Below are 21,094 nucleotides of genomic sequence, written 5' to 3'. Positions count from 1 at the left end.
ACAAGCCAGCTTTAAAATATTCGACTCTGCAGACATGGAAACAACTTTTTACTAAAGCCTTAAAAGAGTTGTGTTTGTAAAATCAATAAATAAAACAGAAACATTAAAAAGATCAAGCTTGGATATGTTTATTTATTTTCTTTACATTAACTGAAACAAATGATGGGAAAATTAATTCATATCTCTGAGAAGGTTCCACTAAAAATGAAAAGACAAAAGTGTATCCCTGATAGCGGGGTCTCTACCCCATGTCCCTTCACCAAAGCCAAGAAAACAAACCGCTCACATAGAAACACACTTCACAGCTGGCATCAGTTAACTCTCATTCATTCACAACGCTCCGACCGGGAGCACCAACACCCTTCATGAAGCAGACCAACCGTCGTATTGCCGTTCCAGTAGGACTCGTTCCAGTAAGGCCAGTAGTTTACCCTCATGCCCATTATTTCCTCATTTTTATCTGTCAAATGATAACAAATCTAATGTTAATTACCGAGTAAGTCTGCACATACAAGGATTACAGACACTCTAATAACATACATATTTTAAGATATTCTTATACATTTGTTTGTTTTTATATTCTAATCGTACATTTCCTTCTTCATGTCTTTTTACTATTGTATTTTGTTAAGTCAAATTCCTTGTATGTGCAAACACATTTGATAATAAACTATTACTGATTCAGATTATTAAACTACTGGCTGTATACTTTCATGAAGAGTGTCAATCGCCTAACAGCACCAAACGATTGCTTCCCATTTTATATTTTGTATAATCACTTAGTGCATTGCTCAAGATTTCCTGAGAGTAGTTGCAGCACGAAAAAAAAAAAAAAATCTAAGGCAACTTCATCCCAATATATATCATATTGACTATAGACTCTGTATTATTATGCAGAAGGAAGGATATTCAATTTATGCAGGTTTTTAAAGAAGTATTTCAATCACAATCTTAAACGTTATCGAGTGGGTTAATGAACTAGATATGGAAGGTCAGACAAAAAGGCTCAAAGCTCTCAAATCTCATAGTGCAAATCAACTACAAATAAAAATGAAAAAGATTTCCTACACAAAAAAAGGAGTGGATAGTGCACACAAGGCCAGACCAGCATGACTGCTACACCAAGTTCTGACTGCATGGGTTTCAATAGAAGTGGGAATAAAAAGACAACTGCCGTTGTTTAAAGCCATAAATGATTGCATCACACCCTGCGGAAGGCCTTGAAGTACTGGTCTCGGGAAAAGCATGACGAAACTCAAAAGATTTTTGGTCAAAGACAGATTAAAACTCAAAAAGGACAATGGCCCCTTTAGACACAGCGGTGGCCGATCTAGAAGAACTGCCATGTTAACATGTGATGCTGTGCTACACACGTTACATTTACAACAGAAAAGCATGCGGAAAATGTGAAACAAAGTCATTTTGTGTTCCAGTTACGTCAAAAGGTTTTAAACCCCCTAACTTCTCCCTTGCTCAGTTCCCTTCTCTTTACCCCGGATGGAATGTGCCTGTATTATTGCAGTACCTGACAGGGTTTAATGTGCAAAGAATGCATTCGAGGAAGAATCGCCAAAAGAAGACAAGCAGCCCATAAAAAAAAGGCGGTAAGTTACATATGTTGAGTCAAAAATCTTTAGCGCAATGCAGTATTTTGTAGACTTGTGATCTGTGTCCCCTCCTTGGATTTGGTCTCACGAGGGTTTCAGCAGAAGAACCATAATAAATAACAATAAATAAATAAGTACAGAAAAATGAGGGGCGCCATCTCATTCATCCCCTCACTTTTTTTTTTTGCCCCCTTTTTCTTTTTTTTTTTCAAACAAGGAATCTAAATGAGCTCATTGGAAGGAATCCGCAGCCTTTGGGAAAAGAAGAATTGTCTTCAACATAATCAACATCAACTCATTGACCCAGACTTTGTCTCTTTTGGTCAGGCATTTAACACAGAGCCGTGCGGCTCCGACACACTCAAACATGGAAGCAGATTCTTTCTCATGGCTATCAAAACCGTTGGTTAGAGTCTTCTCTTAAAACCCAACATTGGCTACAATTCACCTCTCTCCTCTCCTGTTAACTGAGGATTTAAGAAAAACAGTTCAACTAAAAATCTTTGGTTCAAGCACCAAATCAAAGCAGAGATTAACAACTAACAAGAAAAGACAAACATTATTGCTTTCAATGTACAGGATGAGTTCGATTACGCTGCATTTCCACTGGTGACCACCAGGGGACAGCGGGCATACAAACTCATTGTCGTGATCTAGGTGATATGACTTCTGAATTGCACCAGAATCAATACATTTATGTTGCAACTACAATCTAACATTTTCAAAAATTCCCTTCATGTTGCAGCTCTGGATTTTAGTTTGCATAGTGAAAAGCATCCCAGTTACCACACACTCACCACACGCACGTCCAGCTAGAAAAATCAGACGGTTTAAAACTTAAATACATCAAATGAAACAGCAAACGAGAAATAAAACCTAAAAGACAAAGGAAATTAAAAAAAACGCCGATAGAGCCAGAAGACAAACATTTAAAATAACTAAGAAAACCCGTTTTCCATTGTATTTTTTTTTTTAAATATGATTTTCGTTTTCGTTTTTATTTTGTAAGCGCTCTCTATGTGGGAGCAGCAGGTCATTAGTCCAGCCACCTGAGTGAGATTTTTTTTTTACTGTGGATGCTCAACCACACAGACACACACACACACACACACACATACACACACTCCTTTTTTAAATTTACTATTCCTCTTCCTCCTCTCCAATTTCCTCTTCAACTTCATCAGCCCATCGGTCACGCTGCGCGGCGGTCGGCGAGTGGGTTCCTCCTGGATCTTCTCCCTCCGCCTCCCGGCCGCCTCGCAGCTCCAGACTCCGCAGGAGGAGCTCAGGATAGCCGGCCAGCCTGTGAGGCCCAAGTTGAGCCAAAGCTTGAAGGGCGAGAGATCGCTCCCTCTCGACATCACCTGAAAACATGCGCGGCGGGCCGACGCCGGATCCACTCCCGCCATCCAGCACCATGTGAGGGAAGAACGCAGAGGAGTGGGCCTGTCGAGACACGGCCTCCAGAGGGTTGGACTGCTCCCTCCCGTCTTCATCCCCGGTCCCATCCTCCCCGAGCTCGGCCCCGTGCCTGGGTCGACGTGTGCGCAGCTCCAGGCAGCTGTGGCCCTTGCGGTGACGCTGGAGGTGGTCCTCTCGGGCGAAGGCCTTGTGGCAGAGCGGGCACTCGAAGGGCCGCGCCCCGCTGTGGAGGGACAGGTGGTTCTTGAGGTCGTACGAGTGGAGAAACCGGGCGGGGCAGTGAGGACAAGGGTAAGGACGCTCGCCTGTGTGCTTCCTCATGTGGATCTTCAACTTATCATTCCTGTTGAGGGAGAGGGGCGGGGGAGTAAGATGAAGAATAAAGAGGCGGAAAGGGAAACATGACAAAAGAAGGATAAAAGATTAAAATTAGGACACAATACATCAAACCGTCTTCTTTCTGCAAATTTTACGTCAGAGGCTCCTGTACCGGGTGAAACGGACTCCGCAGGCAGAGCACTGGAAGGGCTTCTCTCCGGTGTGCGTCCTCATGTGTCGGGGCAGTTTTCCGGCTCCGTGGATGATCTTCTGACAAACGGGGCACTGCTGGGGCATCTGAGACTTCCTCTTTCTCCCAGCCCCCGCTGCCAAGGCCGCTGCTCCTCGATCAGCGGCAGAGGAAGGTACAGAGGTGCTTTCCATCAGCATGCCGTCGTCACCGAAACCCTCCATGTCCTCATCCTCGGACAGCTTGTCGTTCGAGGGCGGGGCAGGAGGCGGCTGGGCTATATGGGGGCGCTCATGCAGCCAGTGGGGAAGCCCTCCATTTAGTGGGGCCCCTCTCCCCGGCTTTCTGACCCCCTTGGGATCTCCGTTCTGCCGGGATTTGACGCGAAGCTCCTCCGGTTCGGGGCTGGGAGGCTGGGTCGACGGCAGGGAGCGGAAGCTGTCGGATGAAGGTGAAGGGTGCGAGACAGGGGAAGCTGGTGATGGGTTAAAAACTGAGGAGTTGATGTGATGCGACACGACTCTTTTCATCTTCTTTTTGTCCATTTTTCTTCGAGACCCTCTCTCCACCCTACTCTCTCCACCCGCCGTCCTCTCAGCGGCTGTGTTTTGGGCTCTCTGCTCCTCCGTCGTCACCCCCTCCGCCGTCTCCCCCAGGATGGCTCTGCACGCGTCAGCCACGCACTGAATGCCCAGGAGCTGAGCCCCTCGCAGCACGTCTCTCATCCCGGAGCCGGGGATGGTCAGAGTGGCAGTGTAGGCGAACTCCAGAAGGGCGTCCAGGGCGTCGGGCGCCACGCAGTCGAGCTGGCACACGCTGAAACCTCCCCCGCCCTCGCCGCCGCCCTCCTCTGCCCCGAACAGCCCGCGGAAGTAGACGCTGACGGCAGCCATGACAGAGCGGTGCGTTGGGTAGCGGGCCCCGCGGGAGGTCAGCGTGAGGTCACAGAGAAGGCCAGTCCTCCTCTGGTCATTGAGGTGGGACAAGAGCTCGTTGCTGTGCTCCGGGAAGGGGATCCCAATCAGACCGTCCTCTCCTGGAGACATTGCCACCTGAGTGAAAGAAAAAGGAAGATCAGGTAAGTGGAGGGAATGAGGTCTGAGCAAACGGACAAATTGACACAGATTTGTACCGTCACAATCAGCCTTTAATAGGAATACAATATTTTCCAGTGAACTCTTTTTCATTCTACCTTTGTAGTTTTTAACATTGAAAGAATACCCTTCTTCCTCTTTCAGAGAGCCAAGCATAGACCTAAAAGGTACTGATAAGCAAATCTTCGGTAGCGTGACTGACACGAGGAGTTTCATTCACGTGAGGGACAATTTAAACCAGATTACTAAATCGGGAGGCGAGGATTTTGGCCAGTGAGATGGGGGGTTGGGGCACCGGGAGACGATTGCAATGGAGACGACCGAGCCAGCAGGAGCGGCAAAAATATAACAGCAAGAAGGAGAAATAATCATTAGAGCAGAGAGATAGCGAGACAGAGAAAGATAAAACCAAACGATCGATTGTGATGTGGAAAGGATGCAGGATTATGCAATGTACGGTATGTTCTGCAAGCACAGGGCAGTAGGTTAATTCCCGTGTGAAACCTTTATAGCATTAGCTGTTTGATTAAAATACCTGGGGAAGACCGAAAGGGAGAAATGGAGGAGGGCGAATAGAAAGAAAATCAAGCGAGGGACATGGAGGAAGTTACTGTGGGTGAAAGGGGGGAGTACCAGAGAAAGAATGAGGAAGGAAGAAACAGCAAGACACTAAATACAACCTTCACGTGGACTGGAATAAAAGTACGTTACTCACAAACTTGATGCTCGACATATAGACCATACGGACGATTATAATATTTTATTCATTTTAACTGCTTGTTTCACTGTACTGAAGTCAAATAAAAGGACAATAACTTTCTTTGCTTCTCTTTGTGAGACACAACAAGTCTGTCGGTAATAAGACCCAACAACTCTCTTCTCTGACTCCCTAAGCTCGCACCTCACCCTGTCCACACTATACCTGCTCAACAATCGCTCTCACACACACCTGAGCAGACCAGATTTTCCACAAACAACTAACCCTCCAGATTCCCCCTCCTTACCCTTCATCTCCCTCCCATAGCAACTGGCAGCCCCCTGGCCATCCAATAACAGTGTTCACACAGCGCCCAGAGGGCTCTGCACAACGACGGTACATCCACCTGACTAACCTGCTCCAAAACACACCCTATTAAACACACACATACACACACACACACACGCACACACACACACACACACACAAGCACGCACACAACATTGCGTGCTAATCTGAGGTTCCCCCTCCCACTATTGTTACATTTAACCTGTTCTGTGATGATCTTCACGCCAGTCTTTTTAAAACGCATACTTGTATAAATGTACTCCACCCATCAACAAAAGAAAAAGAGACTAAAAGTACAGTCAGTTAAATAATGACCTTTCAGAAATTTACCAACACTTTCGATATCAAACCTTCCTTTCCTCATCCCCGGGAAGAGCTCAAGTACCCAAATGTTCAGCCTACCTTCTCCGTCTTCATGGGCATGGGCACAGTCAGCCGGAGACGAGGCAGCGTGCGTCTCATGGCATCCATCTTTCTGCGCTTTACAACTCTTCTCCCTCTGCCGTCTTTGAAAACAACTTTCTTTTTTTTTCTTTTCTATTTCCACCAACCCTCAGATGTTGAACTTAAAGGACTGATCTGTCTGTCAGAAGTTTGGGGTAAAGTGTTCATCCTTGGGGGATGTCTACCTCTTTCGCACACTTTCTGTCACTCAATCTCCTTCCTGTTGTACCAAAAAGAGGGTTCATGATGACGAAGGCAGATTCAGAGATACCCCTCCCCCCCCCCCGGGTCGCCTACGCGCCCCTCTCTTGCCAAAACCCAACGGCCCATTTTCCGAACACTTTCCGATAAACACCATCTCCTCGCCGACCTCTCCCTGTTCAGAAAGAGGCCGACAGGTAGATTAGTAGCAGTCTATCTCAGGTCATGGCAGGACGGTGGATGATGCAGAATAAATAACCTTCAGGCTTCAGACTAAACACAAAACTGTAACTGCCTTGACAGGAAGGAAACCAGCAAATGCAACCAAAGCACCTTAGAAATACCAATATTTTTTTTAGTCAACTCACAGTGTCAAAGTTGAACAATCATGTAAGAACCAAAATCATATTGGCATTGTGAGTCATATTGCACCCAGGAACAAACATTCAGGTAGGTGCATATTGAGAGTTAAACCATATTGCACCGTACTACAGAGACAAACTGGAACGGAAAGCTCTTCCTTCATAACATGCTAAATGTCACGGAGTACTCTTTATATAAATACATAAAAAACACCACACTCTCAAACAAATATTTGCTTTTACTTTTCAAGCCAAAATTGTTTTAGAAGAGTCACCTCTACACCTCTAGCTCTACAACTCGAGGCAACATGGACGGCATGCGTTTCTGCAGCCGTTGATACAAAGAGCGAGGAAGTTTAGGGGCACGCGTTGGCTTTGTCTGCGACGCACGCAGACACTTTTCTTTTTTCAAGACACCATAACCCATTCATACCAACCAATTTGCTAAAAGATCAGTTCAATCATTTAAGTCCCTTTTCCAGCAAAGACTCCAACAACATTTTGGGGGTTTTGAATCATGGATGTAAGATGTAAAGAAAGAAGAAATGTTTTTCACTATTTTCTGACATTTTATGTACAAATATTCAACATAAAAAAATAATGTGTGGATGAATTGTTAGTTGCAGCCCTGCATAATACACAGATGTGTAATAACATGCTGGAAAAAAAACATCACAGGGGAAAAAAAAACAAAAAAAAAACATCGGAAAAGTCACCACCTTGGCGTCTGTAGGACAAAGTGTAAGCGCATCCCTTGACCTTGGTGCGTACAGTTGGTCTCAGTGTAAGTAGACACGATGACAGACCCGCATGTCTCATGGAAGGAACACCGTCGAAAAGGTAATCATAGTTTTAAATGCATCCACAGGAAAACAGCATGTGTGACGATAATTATTCTGTGCGTAAATACACAAAATATCACATTTTGCTCAATTTCTGAAACCCCCTCTGCCCCAAAAAGTCACGAAAACACAAATTAAATCTCGAACAAAGCAGTGCAGACAAGCGAGACACAAAGGGGTTTCAGGAGGAGCGCACAACAACGCACGTTAAATTTCCGGGCAGGGGAGGGAGAGAGAAAAAAAAAAAAGCATCATGGGTGGTTGGTGGTTCGAGCTTGTTATTTTAGGCATATTCCTCAGAACACAGGCGTGTTCGGAAAATAATAAGATTGCACAGACGATGCAATGATTCCCATCAATTTTCTGTGTCTGTCAGTGAGTCACTGAATACTGACACATGATGACATGCACAACCACACACACACTGTTCATCTCCCCTCTTCTCCTTCCTCGTTACCTGGTTTCGTTTGTTGGTTTTGTCGCTAACCGAGGACACGTCTGCAGAAGTTCTTGAATCTTCCTGACAGATAGCAACTCGTGTTAAAAAACAGCCTGCAGACGGATGACGTGAACACATTGTTTCTCAAACTAAATGTCAGTTTTCAAGCCTGAATTCGACTACGATGATGAAACATAAATACTGTTGTTGTACAGTTCAGTTTATTCATGTGAATGAGTGAGCAGCAAATTAAAGTGAAATAACATTTTAAATAACTTTTCTGCATTTAATGGAACATATATTAAGATATTATCTTTTCAACTACTGGCTCTAATCTCTTTCTTTGTTTTTTAGTCTCACCTCCTACTCTTTTTGTCGACGGCGGAGGAATTCACCTCCTCTGCAACTTTACGGTTTCCTCATCCCTTGCTTTCATTATTATGTGCACACTCTCCCTCTCTTCACAACAAGGATTGGTTCGTAGTGTAATTCAGAACAAATGGCAATGACATCTGGACGTTTTCTATGATTAAGTTCTTCTATGAAGTTTCACAAACCCAAAGAAACCACTTAGTTGTACGGCCGGACCTTAAAAAGTAAGAAAAATCGAATGAAACTCTGAGAAGAGAATCCATCGAGGATCGTTTTTTACCGACAAGGAAATGGAAACTTAAATCCACCATTACTGTTCACTTCCACGACTCAGTGTAACTCATTTGACACAAATTTGTTTGGAAGCCAGGAAAACTGCCGCAGCAGAATTCAGCAAACCTGCACACAAAGATGTATTCTTCAGTATAAAGCCGGTTGCAGTATGCATCGTCCATATATCATGAAATCCCTCTGCTCTCACTCAGTGTGTGATGACTGGAACTAGAACTGCAAGTGTTATTTTTATGGGTCTTATTTTCCATTCAAGGTTGTACGTTTTCCCAGTCCACCTCAATTATATCAGGATCCAGCTCGAAAAAAGGGGGAAAATATGACTTTATACTATTCACAGAAAACTGCGGCTGAGAGGGAGAAGGAGAAAAGCTTTGTGAATTCTGATGTCAGATGTTTTCCAAAGTCCCTGTTTGTGACTGTGTGTGCGTACGTTGGTTAGTGTGAGTCTCCGGCTGGTTTCATGTGTTGTGACAGTACTCGCAGTACTCAAACAAAGTTTATGGAGAACTCTGAGTTTAACAAAGTCATAAACTACTTTAAATATGAAAGGTAATAAGAAGACAATCTTACCAGCAGATGCAACAACATTTAGCAAAAATATGCTTGTTTTTAATGTCCAAAATGTTGTTATAAAACGATTGTATGGAGATATATTAGTAAACATTGTAGCAGCTCAAATACATAAAAAAAAAAAAGTCTTTACAACAGTAAAATGCTCCCAAATAGGGAGCAGTTGTCCATTCTGTACAACCAATGAAGTAAGTGTTTTCATTCAGGTAAAACCCACTCCTTGAGAAGTTATTCATAACTACCACATTGCAAATTATGATGCTGAAAGTAAGACGCAAGCTCATACCGTATCTCCTCGACACATTCGTCTTCCTCTCACTGTTCTTCTGCGGGACAGACTGATTTTAAGTGTGACGAAAGTGTCACCCTCTACCCTCTACTTATTTTGGGGTAGTGAGTGTGGTGCTGGAGCACCTTCTCTGAGGAAGAGCAGGGGAGGAGGAAACTTGGGGGATGAGAAGAGATGGGAGTGCACACGTCTGCCAAACCAGAGCTGCCCAACAGAGCAGTCTCACAGGACCGTCTGAGGGCGAAACGTTCATGTTTAAGCAACACGTATACTCAAACTCCACCAGAATAGGACACGGCCAGATCTTCTAATGAAGCAGCGCGTCCCCGCCAGGAGATAAAAGACAAGCTCCACCCGTTCTGTGTCCCAACAGTTCCCTCCGGACTTAACATTTGCATCCCACCAGGAGATAAAAAAAACAGATGCAAGCGAGGAGAATTTGAATCTGCATTTGAATTTGTTCAAGACCAGACTTGAGACACCATCATGATAATTATAACGATTACACAATCTGCCGTGACAGGACACATGAAGAGCAATGTAAAGACACAAGAGGAGAGGTCCAGTCGGCAGATGCTACTCAGCAGAAGTTCCTACTTATAGTCACAAAGACCCTGCAACCCGGCCCTCCTCTGTCCTTACAGTAACTGGGGCATTATATGGGGTGTGTGTGTGTGTGGGTGTGTGCGTGTGTGTGGGTGTGTGTGTGTGCGGACACATACGCACATTGTGGTCTTAGTTCCAAGAGCACATTACATTATTCATCTGGCTGGCAGAGCAGAGGCCCTTATCCCCTCGCCCTCACACACCACAAACTCTCCACTGCGAGCTGCAGCAGCAGTTTGCATGAGCTGAGCACCAAACGTTGGATTGTCAGTTTGTCCACACACACAGGAGATATTTGGGTATTTACGCTCTGTCCCATCACTTCCACCAACTTCTAACCAGCATTTTAAGTGAATAAGTGAATTCACTCTTTGTAAGGATATTATAAAAAAAAGGGAAAATAGACACCTATAATTGAACACTTACATTTATTTTTTTAGGAGGAATATTGGGGCATTATGAAAGATGTTTTCTCACAAGACAACTTTGTAAATAGTTCAACTCAACTTCAAGGGTTGAATGACTGCAGCGAACTCTTATATTTTATTGTAATTAAGCCTTTAGGACCAGTGAAGAATCCTGTGCCTCACAATACAATTGGAGATATAGATTATATTGATATATTAACTTGGTCTCTGTGCAACCTCGCATACTGCACCATCAATCTCTCATGTACTGGTTTTAAATGTACTCTACCGTTCAAAAGTTGGAGGTCACCCAGACAAAATTTTCAGTTTCTTCACAAGTTCTCACATAAACTATCCTTCATTTCTGAAAACAAGAACAGACTGGCGAATTTCACATGAATGTTTTGGTTTTTTTCTGGACATTTGGAGATTATAATTAAACCCACAAATGTGCTTCAGATACTCAACCAGCTCTAAGGAAGGCCAGTTGTATAGCTCCTCTCACCAGCAGCACTGTTTGCAGCTGCGCTAACATCATTGCAGAAGGCTTTTCAAGCGTTTCCTACTCATTCATTAGTCTTCTAAACACAATGTACCGTCAGAACACTGGAGTGATCGCTGCTGGAAATGGGCCTCGATACACCTACGTATATTTCATTAAAAACCAGACAATTTCACATGGAATAGTCTCTCACATTAGCAATGTATTGTGTATTTCTGGTTAATTTAATGTTATCTTTATTGAAGAAAACAGTGCTTTTCTTTGAAAAATAAGGGCATTTCTAAGTGAACCCAAACTTTTAAACGGTGGTGTATATTAAAAACTAGACACATGATGTTGTTCACTAAACTCTACGTTTGATTTTTTTGTATAAATACAATGATTAGGATGCATCAATTAGAGATTATTTAGTGATATTATCTTGTATTTTTTAGCAATGTAGCTATGAAGCTATTTCTTCTTCACAACTTTTAGATTCTGGAGAGACTTTGTATTTTTTGTAATCTTGTGCAATATTTAACATTCCCGCGAATACCATTCCACTGCAAAACTATGAAAAGGGCAGGAAAAGAAATAAATCTGAGGTTGGAAAGAAGAAAAGATTTGAAAAGAGACAACAAAAAGGAACATGAGCGAGGTATGTTTTCTAAAAACACACCTGTTCTTAGAAATTACACAAGAAAAAGGAGGTATGTGGGAGGAGAAACACATGAGAGTGAGTGAACGGGGAGTGGGTGTAGAGAGATACTCTGAGAGATAAAGTAAAGAAGAGGGGAGGTTAACAGGAAAATCTAGTCCCGGCCTCGAACAATCTGTGTTAGTGAGCAGACATGAAACCAGAGGAGACAGAGTTCGGTTACAAGGGGAGCAGGGGGGAGACAGAAAGAGAGAAGGGAGAGAAGCAGGACATGACGACTGGGAGATAAAACACATGCACGCAGTCACAGGAAGTAGCAAGAGTCCTCGCAGGTGTGTGTGTGTGTGTGTGTGTGTGTGTGTGTGTGTGTGTGTGTACACGTCAGAGGGAGAGATGTGGTAGAAGCCACCTCTATCATTAGCGTTGCCAAAAGCAAGTTTCCCCCTCGGTCAAAATCATAATTTGAAGTCATTTTACGTCGAGCATTTCCATAAAAAGGAGAAAAAATATTTTGCAGAAACATTTATTGATTATATAATATTTTAAAGATTACCTGGAGGAATGTTTTTATGAGATAAGAAGTCTTCAGGCAGATTTCCTATCAGGGCCAATATCAGATATCACGTTCTAAATATGCATTTTGTATTTTTAAGGACATTTCTAATGATCGTGTTTTACAAATTTGATAAAGTTAAGTAACTTTTTTTTTAAAAAGTCACAGATGAGTAAGTAGCAAAGTAATACTATTTTTATGTATTTGTTTAGTGAATTACTGTAATTACTGTATGAAAAAACCTTTTGGGAATAAGCTCTCGCTTTGAAATTTAAATAAAATGTGAATAAGCAATTCATAAAATAATTTAAATGGACAAAAACCCATAAACTGTGAAGAAACATTTAAAGTAGCATTAGATTTTACTAAATGTTTTTGTGCATAGTTGAAACTGAACATAAGAACTGACAATATATTTTGTAGCGCTATACTTAATAAGTACTATGAATTTTAAAAAGTAACAAAACAATGCAGTCCAACAAACTGCAGATGCAAAAATGACTTCAGAACACAAAGTCCAAACATAGAAAAATAAAATAAAGTAGCTCAAGTAAAAAGGTTATTTAGAGCTTTTACCACCACATTTGTGTCAAAAAACATATTATTATTATTATTATTATTATTATTATTATTATTATTAACCCTTCAGTTTGGGTGGTGGGCTGATGGGTAAATTACATAATTCATTGCATGAGGTTTACAGGAGGTCAACTTCTCGGTATGAAAATATATTCATGCAAAGAATTAATAAAGAAAATAGCAACACAAATTAACGGAGGCAGCAGAGGACAACAAAATCAGTTTTTGAACTGAGCTTTTCAGTTTACACAGAGCTGTTGATAAGAACACGTAATAAGAATGAATTCTATAATATTTATTGATCTTTTTTCTGTTCATGTTTCTGAAGTTGCCACATCACTGGGAGGGTCTCGACAACTCCAGATCTCCTACACAAAATACGCTTTAGAGGAAGATATTGCAAAAGCACTGGGCACCCCTTCGCGCCCCTCCTCCCCCACACACACACACATACACACACACACACACACAAATGTCGCAAATCTAACTGATCTTGATCAGTTTCCTCTTCCTGTGTCTCAGTAAAGATGGTCGAGCGCTAGAACAGATGGAGATAAATGGAAGACAAGGTGATACGTAGAGAAACGCTCCGACAGAGATCAAGAAGAAAAAAAAAGCAGAAAGAAAAACATGAAGCTCTGTTGCAAAAACACAACCAAAGGACACGAGTGAAAGATGCGTCACCGTCCCGATAAATCAGCCTAGCTGCGTGGTAGGGCGGGCAGGAGACGGTTTGTATTCACTGTAACCAAATTCATTGAATTAAATCACATCTTCAGAATAACAGACTGGTGCACGACTGCATCACTGTGGTGTCAAATGAAGTCAGCAACCAGACTGCTGGTGTGCGAACACAACGACAGACTCGGGGTTAAACTAACTGATAACTTCTCTTCCACATGGACGTCTCATATAAATATCATGTTACTATATTTCCGGCTCTGCATGATGGATGTTTGATCAGCATTTCCTTCGGGAGAAAGAAGTTAGAAGTAATACAATCAATGCACTTTTTATTAGAGAAGTTTAGGCAAAACAAAAGGATTTTTTTTTTCTCAAAATATGAACAATTGTGATCCGTCCTTTCTGAGGGGTTTCTTCTAATATTCACGAAATAAAAGTGACCCTATTATTCCAAAAGGGATGGTGTGCAGCCGTTTTCATTTGCTGCTGGAGTTCCCCTCTGAACATCGCACATAAAAGGGGTCAGTTTCAACTGCAATGACTCCTTTGCCTGCTGATCTTTGGGTGTTTATTCTCACTTTCCCTGAAGTGTTGTCTCACTGTACCTATTTATGATAACCGCCCGCTCACTGTGTACAGACACAACTGCACGGTTACTAGAAGAGCTGAATCACGATCAGTCCTTCAGTCTATAGCTTTTTTTTTCCTCAAGCCTGTATTTTCTCTCTTCTCTGACTCTTTACAAGAAGAAGAAGAAGAGTCACGGCCACCTGTCGTTTGGTTAGTACTGGGTGGCGTGGGATGCGAGGATGGTGGTCGAGAGCGAGGGAGGGCTGTCAAATGCTACAGAAACTCATGACTGAAAAGAGGAAATGGCAGATACAAAACTTCCTCTATTGACACAGATCGAGTGGGGGCAAGACTCAACTGTATTAGCAGCAGACTGGATTACGGACACAGAGTAGTCACCCCTGTGCCATTACCGCCTCAATTTGGGGAAACAACTGCTATATTATGGGGAAAATGAGCCATTTGAGCAGCGGTCAACGCATCGTGGTCATAGATTATACACATTTTTTATTAAATAGGACTCGTAATCAGAAGGTTAATACGTCACAGCAGTGAAATAAATCACCACAACTTCATGAAACAAACCATCCATTGAAATACATTGTTCTTTATTGAACAATTTTATATTGACAAGCGAAGCCTCAATTCTTGCATGGGATGACGCACCGGTCTGACTGCAGAGATGACATGTCTGCTTGTTTGTTACGTGGAGGGAGGAGGGACGTTTTCTCAGAATAAAAGGTTGTTGCAACGTCGACAAAAAGCCTCAGAAAAAGGATGAGACACCTTCAAATATTAAAGACAGAAAGGAAGCCTTTACTTCTTTCAACTCCTGATCTGCCTCCCTTGTTCGGTCTCTCTCTTCCCACCTCCCACCCTCTCACTCGGTTTGTATGAAACTGAAAGAACAGAGTATGAAAAGGGGGAATTTATATGGGCTCACATGCCCCAATTAAAGCATTTCCTGGAACTGTGTGCATGCATGTTTATATATATATATATATATGTGTGTGTGTGTGTGTGTGTGTGTGTGAGAGAGAGACAGACCACTTAATGTTACTTCCCCCTACCCACCAGATCACAGACACATGGTTGTCACTGTAGCGAAGCCACGGTCACATGATATATCACACCAACTTGCCCAACACACACGCGCGCGCGCGCGCACACGCACACGCACACACACACACACACACACACACACCCCTTAAATGTCTTTCAAAAGAGAGATTTGCCCACCACAGCATGATATATTATTTATACACTGTAAATCTGTGCTTAAATATTTTTGAAATATAGATTAGAAACATTTCCATGTTGCACCCAACGATGATCGTCAGTACACAGGAAAAGGACAAAGTCAGGTTTGAAAATGTGGAGAAATGGTTGGAGATGCTGTTCATAGTGAAATGAAGTGGAACGTCAACAAGGTAAAAAATATACAAACATTCACACTAAAGACTTCAGTAATGTAGATATTAATTTGAGCAGTTAGTGCAAGATAATTATTTAAGTGTACAGTTTTCTCAGCTAGTCCGGACATTTGAAGAAAATAATTACAGAAATGTGCATTCATGTGGTCCAGTTTTAAGTCCTAAAAGAGTTGTAATATTGTTTTTGAACAATAGCTTTTCTTAGTTGAATTAACTCAATTTCATTACTTGGTATCGTTTTTATGATCTCTAATAAAGTACACTATGTGTTACAAGAATCAAAAATAGACCTTCAAGACAGTTCATAAAACTCACAGATTTGATCATAATTAATGTGCATTTTAATGTGCAATCTCCATGTGCATTTTAATTGCACGTTGTTGTTTTTTTTAATTATCCAGCATGGCTTCAGCCTGAAGCTCAATAAGATGCTAATGTTGTTAGCATTGGAGAAAAGTAGTTTAGCCATTAACATCAATACGGCCTTAAAAGCTTCTCAAAAGCAGCGTTGCATTGTTGCGATTATATCACATACCAAAAAAAACTATAAATATCATAAGCCCGTTTTAAACACAAGAGTGTATTTTTGGCATCATTCCCTAACCCGCCTTAAAAGCCGACTGCAGTTAAAGAGCGAACGCAGCAAACAAACTACAGGGGAGTTGACTTCCAGGTTGCCCATAAAATATTCAAAAGTTTGACCACTTTATTCAGCTCATATTTATTGCAAAGACAATTAAGTTTTCAAGTAGATCCTTCTCTTCAGCCATCTTGTTAAAAAAACACATGTTTAATCAGGTTTGACCCCCATCACAATGTGCTTGTGGTGTGACGGACTAAAACAGACACACATTTAGCCGTTCTGGGTGATTCATATCAGGAAAATCAGTCAAGCACTTTTCTAAGTACATCTCCCGTTTGGGTTACACAGAGGCTGAGCTCCCTGAAGTCACATGAGTCAGTCCATTTTGTATCATTTAGGAATTGATTTAACTTTGAAATCTAATTTTTTCAATCATTCTTTATTTTTAAATACATCTGTATACACAAGCATGTTAAAAACACACATGGGCATTTAGTGTGGCTAGAGATGCTCATTATATAATATAAATGAAAACACCAATGACCTCAAAAAGTAAGGATATAGCACATTACGACAAGTTAAAACTACAAAAAATGATGGCTTCCAGGAATTTTCATCATAGATGAATAAAGAGAACCGGAAACAACATTGGAGGCCGCCTCCTATTTATTTCTACACAAGTAGCTAAGTGTACAGCTCATGTGCATGAACGACAGCATGAAAATAACTCTGGAGGCGTCTTCTAGGACCAATTGAGGCTTTCGTTATGGGAAGTTGATTTACCAAAAAAGAAAATCAGTCACAGATGTCCTTTTCCCAAATGTAAGTCTATTGGGAAAAGTCCTTTTGGGCGCCATGAAAGTGGACGTAGTAACTGCGACGTCACCCACTGGTGTACGGGCTACGGGTCTTAAGCCTCGAGTTCACAGTTCTCGGTTGGTCGTGACCATCTTGTGTTTTTGCAACCAGATGTGGATGGAGCTAAGCACAACAAGACATTTTAGCCAAATAAATGGTTACAATGAAAGGGTTAAAGTTCTACAACGAAAAAAGGGACAACACCCAGACTGGAGAACGCCATGGTAATGACCTGTCAGTGGCACGGCAGCCACACCGTAAAGCGTTCCCTTTTTTATCATCTATTTTACTCTAAAGGGAACCATAATTTCCGAAATGAGCATGTTGTATTCAAGAAGATGTTAAACTAGCAATTAAGACCATAAATGTATAATGTTTACTGCGGTAATAAATCAAGTGAGAAGTACGTAATTTTCTCATAGACTTCTATACGATCAGACTTCTTTCTGAAAAAAAGGGGAGTCGCCCCCTGATGGCCATTAAAAGACTGACAGCTGACAGCGCTTCAGCTTTAGCTTCAGTTTAACTCGGTTGCCGCCTGGTTTACATACATTCCAGATTTATCTTTGTGCCTGCAGGGCATAGTGCTACCAGGCATTAACATCTAGAGGATAACAAACCCAGAAGATGACACATGTCCCATTTTAAGTCTACGGGTTAAGATCTTTTGAGAAATCTTTAACAGAAAATACAGCATTAAACATGTGTGTTTGTAGGAGAGAAGGACTGGTGTTTGGACTTGGGATGATCACAAACATAGTAACATATGATGAGGGATTCCTACCTCCGGTCCATAAACCCAGGAGAAGATGGGTGCCGGATTTCTTCTGCCTCTCGCTTGCCCCCCTCCTCTTTGGTGGTTTGATTGGAGGTCAGCAGAGGTCATACACCTGAAAGAAAAAGGCACAGAAGTGTTAACAAATTAACCTGATTTGATCTCTGAGTCGGGCCTTCGCCAGGTACGTGAACAAAGACGTGATGAACTCATTGAGGTTTCTTCTCTCTTGTAAAAATGGTTAGATTTAGTTTCAGTGAATAAACATGCACACGTACGCGTACACGGACACACACGTACACTCAAGGGTGGAGTAGGGGGTTCTTGTAAATGAGCAGAAATAAAAAGACTCTGATAGAAACCGACCGCTTCCTACTTTGACTTCTTCAGAAAGTAAATGATCTAACAGTCAGTGAGGTTATGAAAGCCTGCACACACACTCTCTCTCTCTCTCACACACACACACACACACACACACACAGTTACCTCTCTCTGAGTTGAATGTGATCAACAGCTGTACATACTGTACTTTTATGAACAGAACTCTGAAGAAAATTATTAAAATGTAGGCAAAGATGTGGAGAATGTGTCTGAAGTGCGGATTCAGACCAAACGCACAATGATGAAGCGTCAAGGGGAAACAAGACATATCGGCTACCAGGAGCATGCCTGTAGAAAGCAGAGCAGGACAGAGGTCGTGTCAGGACAGCAGGAACGAGGGATGAAGCACAGATGTCTAATTACGTTGCAGACAAAGCTAGGGCAAACAGAGCTGGCATTAAGAATTTAATTCAAAACCCTGATGGCTCCTCCATATGTGGAGAAACATCCCCGCACGAGAGAGCGTTAGATGGACACTCACATGATGGCGTGCACACAGGGAACAAAACAAAAAGACAAAACAAAACTTGTCTTCCCTTCATTCACCAGCTCAGGTCGTAGACTGAGACCCAGAGCTGTGCCCAGAAAACTAAAAAGCTCCAACAACACTTGAGACTAGAGGGCATAAGGCATTAACTACCTGCATGCACGGCTAAAGATTTAACGAAACAGGCTGTGCCCAAGACAGGGAAACCAAACCCAAGCCAGTTGAGCTTGTTAGGCCGGTCTGTCAGAGGGGCGAGTCAGCAACATATCTACCTATGTAATCACACACACACACACGCGCGCACACACACACACACACACACACACACACACACAAGCCCACTTGCATGCCAGCCCTCCCCACCCATGAGGCAGGCAGAAGCCTTAACCCAACATTACAGCCTGAACACATCCTATTGTAACAGTGACAGGATTAAAATAAAACACTGGGTGCGCCATGGGGAGGAGGATGATGAGGATGATGATGATTAACAGACCACTGAAGGGAGATCGTTTAGGTGCAAGAGGCTAAAACCAACAGATCCACTGCGTGCCCATGAGCAGCAGAGAGGCAGGTAATGTGCGTGAGAGCAGGTTGGGTTTTGGATGTCAGCCGGTGTTCTCGGCTATAATTAGCAGCAGAGTCTCCAGAAATGTACCCGCCGACCCTGCTGCTCTCTCTCTCGCTCTCTCTCTCTCCCTCTCTCTCTCTCTCACCTGGCCGACACTGACGACAATACCTGACAGCGGCTGGAGCACCTGCTGCAACAACAACAACAACAACAACAACAACACTACCACCACCCCACAGCCTACGTGTTATTTTGAGCATTTGTATTAGAAACGGGAATGAATGTCGACGGGAGTTAGCCTGCCGAGTAGGCTACCCGTGACGTAGTTAGTCCTCCCGTGACCCCGATCGGGCAGGAGGGAGGAGAGGGAGGGGGGGGGGGGTGAGGCAAGCCGGCGCTGTCATGGCAAACGGACTTGTCACTTAGCCTACATCACATATAACTTCAAAAGCGTGTGTTATAATTTACATTGAAATCGACAGCAGTCAGGTGAAGCGGTTACCTGAGTGCCGGTGTGTCACCTGTTCAGACTCGTCGCCTCCCACCTGACCGGCCTCCACACTTCCTGGATTACTCTGTTCCACCCTGCCTACTTCTTCTTCTTTCTTTCTTTTTAAATCCTCGCAGCTCTTGTCTTTTCTTCTGCACCGGGGGGTCTTGCCGTCCTCAGCTCCACACACGCGAGGTTTTAATCTTCGCCAGATCGTGCGTCAGCGGTTTTTTTTTTTTTTTTTCCTTTCCCTTCCTCTTTTTCTTGTGGGTCCTCTCGTGTCTTGTCTCTGCAGACCGCCGGCTCTCTGGGCTGTTGTGACCCCCCCTGTCTGCTGCCTCCGCTGGGCCACTCCGAGTCCCAGCTCCTTCTTTCTGAGAACCAGGAAGCGGCTTGCCCTACTTACACCCAGCCGCGGATTGGCTCTGGCAGGGCTGGAGAGGAGACCGCCGGGGTGGGCAGGGCACAGGGGAGGGAGGGAGGGAGAGAGAGGACGGAGGGGGTCCGGCTCCGATGCGATAGGCCAAAAGCGGTGTCTGTCGCCGTGGCGGTGGCGGAGGGAGGAGAGAGGTGGGCAGGTTTGGAGACCCCGCTCCTCCTCCTCCTCCTCCGCTCTCCCTCGGGCATCACCGCGCATAGGTGGGTAGCGTAGGGCGGTGCGGTGAAAGGAGGGAAGGATACCGTCCCATTGCTTACCTGTCACATGCAAAAGCATTTTCATTCCAAAATAAACGGAGTGCCCCTCTGCTCCCCATACTCAAGGTACTCATGGTACTCATGGCTCCGAGGTGACCACGGATGGAGAAATGGAAGTGCACTGGATGGTTCACGTTAAACGGAACTTATTGTGATAAATGAAACTTTGACAGAGGATGTGTCACATCCAGTGTGCAGAGCGGCAAAGGGCAACACGGGGACTTTTTATTTTATTTAAATGACTCGCGGTGAATCACAAAAAAATACCTATAGTTCAAAGTTTGCTGAAGAGAATAATAATGCAGTAGATGGTTGAACTCTTTTTCTTTCAGCAAGAGAAAAGTGTCACAGAAGCCAAACAGCAGCCTTTATGTCACTGTAGAACACAACGTAACCTTGAACACTTACGTATCTGCCTCCTGTTTGAAGTGGTTAGGGTATGGGAATCACCCCGCTTTCTCAAATCTCATCCTCGTCTACTGTAGCTCCAAGGGTGTGTGTGTGTGTGTGTGCTGGTGGGTTTTGAAGTGAGGGTGCAGGAAGTCTATATATAATGTTGCGGTGCGCTCCGCCAGCCCACCTATTACCACCCCCTAACCTTAAATCTGTGCTTGTTCTGCGGTCGTGCTTCCAGCCAGAGACGTACAACTACATGTGAACCACATGTTCCATACATGCTTTAAAACGTGGGTTCCCAACCTGGAGGGTCACGAGACAATTGGATGATAAACAAGTGCTGCTGCTCCAACCATGTTATGTATGTGTCTGACTTTTTTGACTCTTTTATTATGAA

General features: G+C 43.3%; 1 protein-coding gene across 2 annotated transcripts; it reads right to left on the bottom strand.

The window, feature by feature from the left end:
* Window positions 1–159: 159 nt before the first annotated feature.
* Window positions 160–20,008, bottom strand: zbtb7b (zinc finger and BTB domain containing 7B). Of its 2 annotated transcripts, none has more exons than XM_068570810.1 (4): window positions 19,618–20,008; window positions 17,686–17,791; window positions 3,520–4,589; window positions 160–3,372 (listed from the first exon to the last, which is right to left on the bottom strand). In XM_068570810.1, exons 2-4 carry the CDS (start codon window positions 17,785–17,787, stop codon window positions 2,748–2,750), a joined length of 1,797 nt encoding a protein of 598 aa, XP_068426911.1. In that variant the 5' UTR covers window positions 17,788–17,791; window positions 19,618–20,008; the 3' UTR covers window positions 160–2,747. The 2 variants fall into 2 exon arrangements, with proteins under 2 accessions (XP_068426911.1, XP_068426912.1); XM_068570811.1 differs by having other exon boundaries at window positions 19,637–20,008.
* Between the last annotated feature and the right edge of the window lie 1,086 nt (window positions 20,009–21,094).

Source organism: Clinocottus analis, unplaced genomic scaffold (genome assembly GCF_023055335.1).
Source record: "Clinocottus analis isolate CAN_PGR_092001 unplaced genomic scaffold, fCliAna1.0.p SCAF_9, whole genome shotgun sequence".
NCBI lineage: Eukaryota > Metazoa > Chordata > Actinopteri > Perciformes > Cottidae > Clinocottus > Clinocottus analis.
This window is presented reverse-complemented; position numbering and strand designations above follow the sequence as displayed.

Coding starts and splice junctions, on each gene's coding strand:
- zbtb7b (XM_068570810.1), bottom strand. CDS start 17,787: ATGACCTCTGCTGACCTCCAATCAAACCACCAAAGAGGAGGGGGGCAA. Junction 4,590..17,685: donor CCTGGGTTTATGGACCGGAG/GTAGGAATCCCT, acceptor TCTTTCACTCAG/GTGGCAATGTCTCCAGGAGA. Junction 3,373..3,519: donor TGCGGAGTCCGTTTCACCCG/GTACAGGAGCCT, acceptor CTCCCTCAACAG/GAATGATAAGTTGAAGATCC.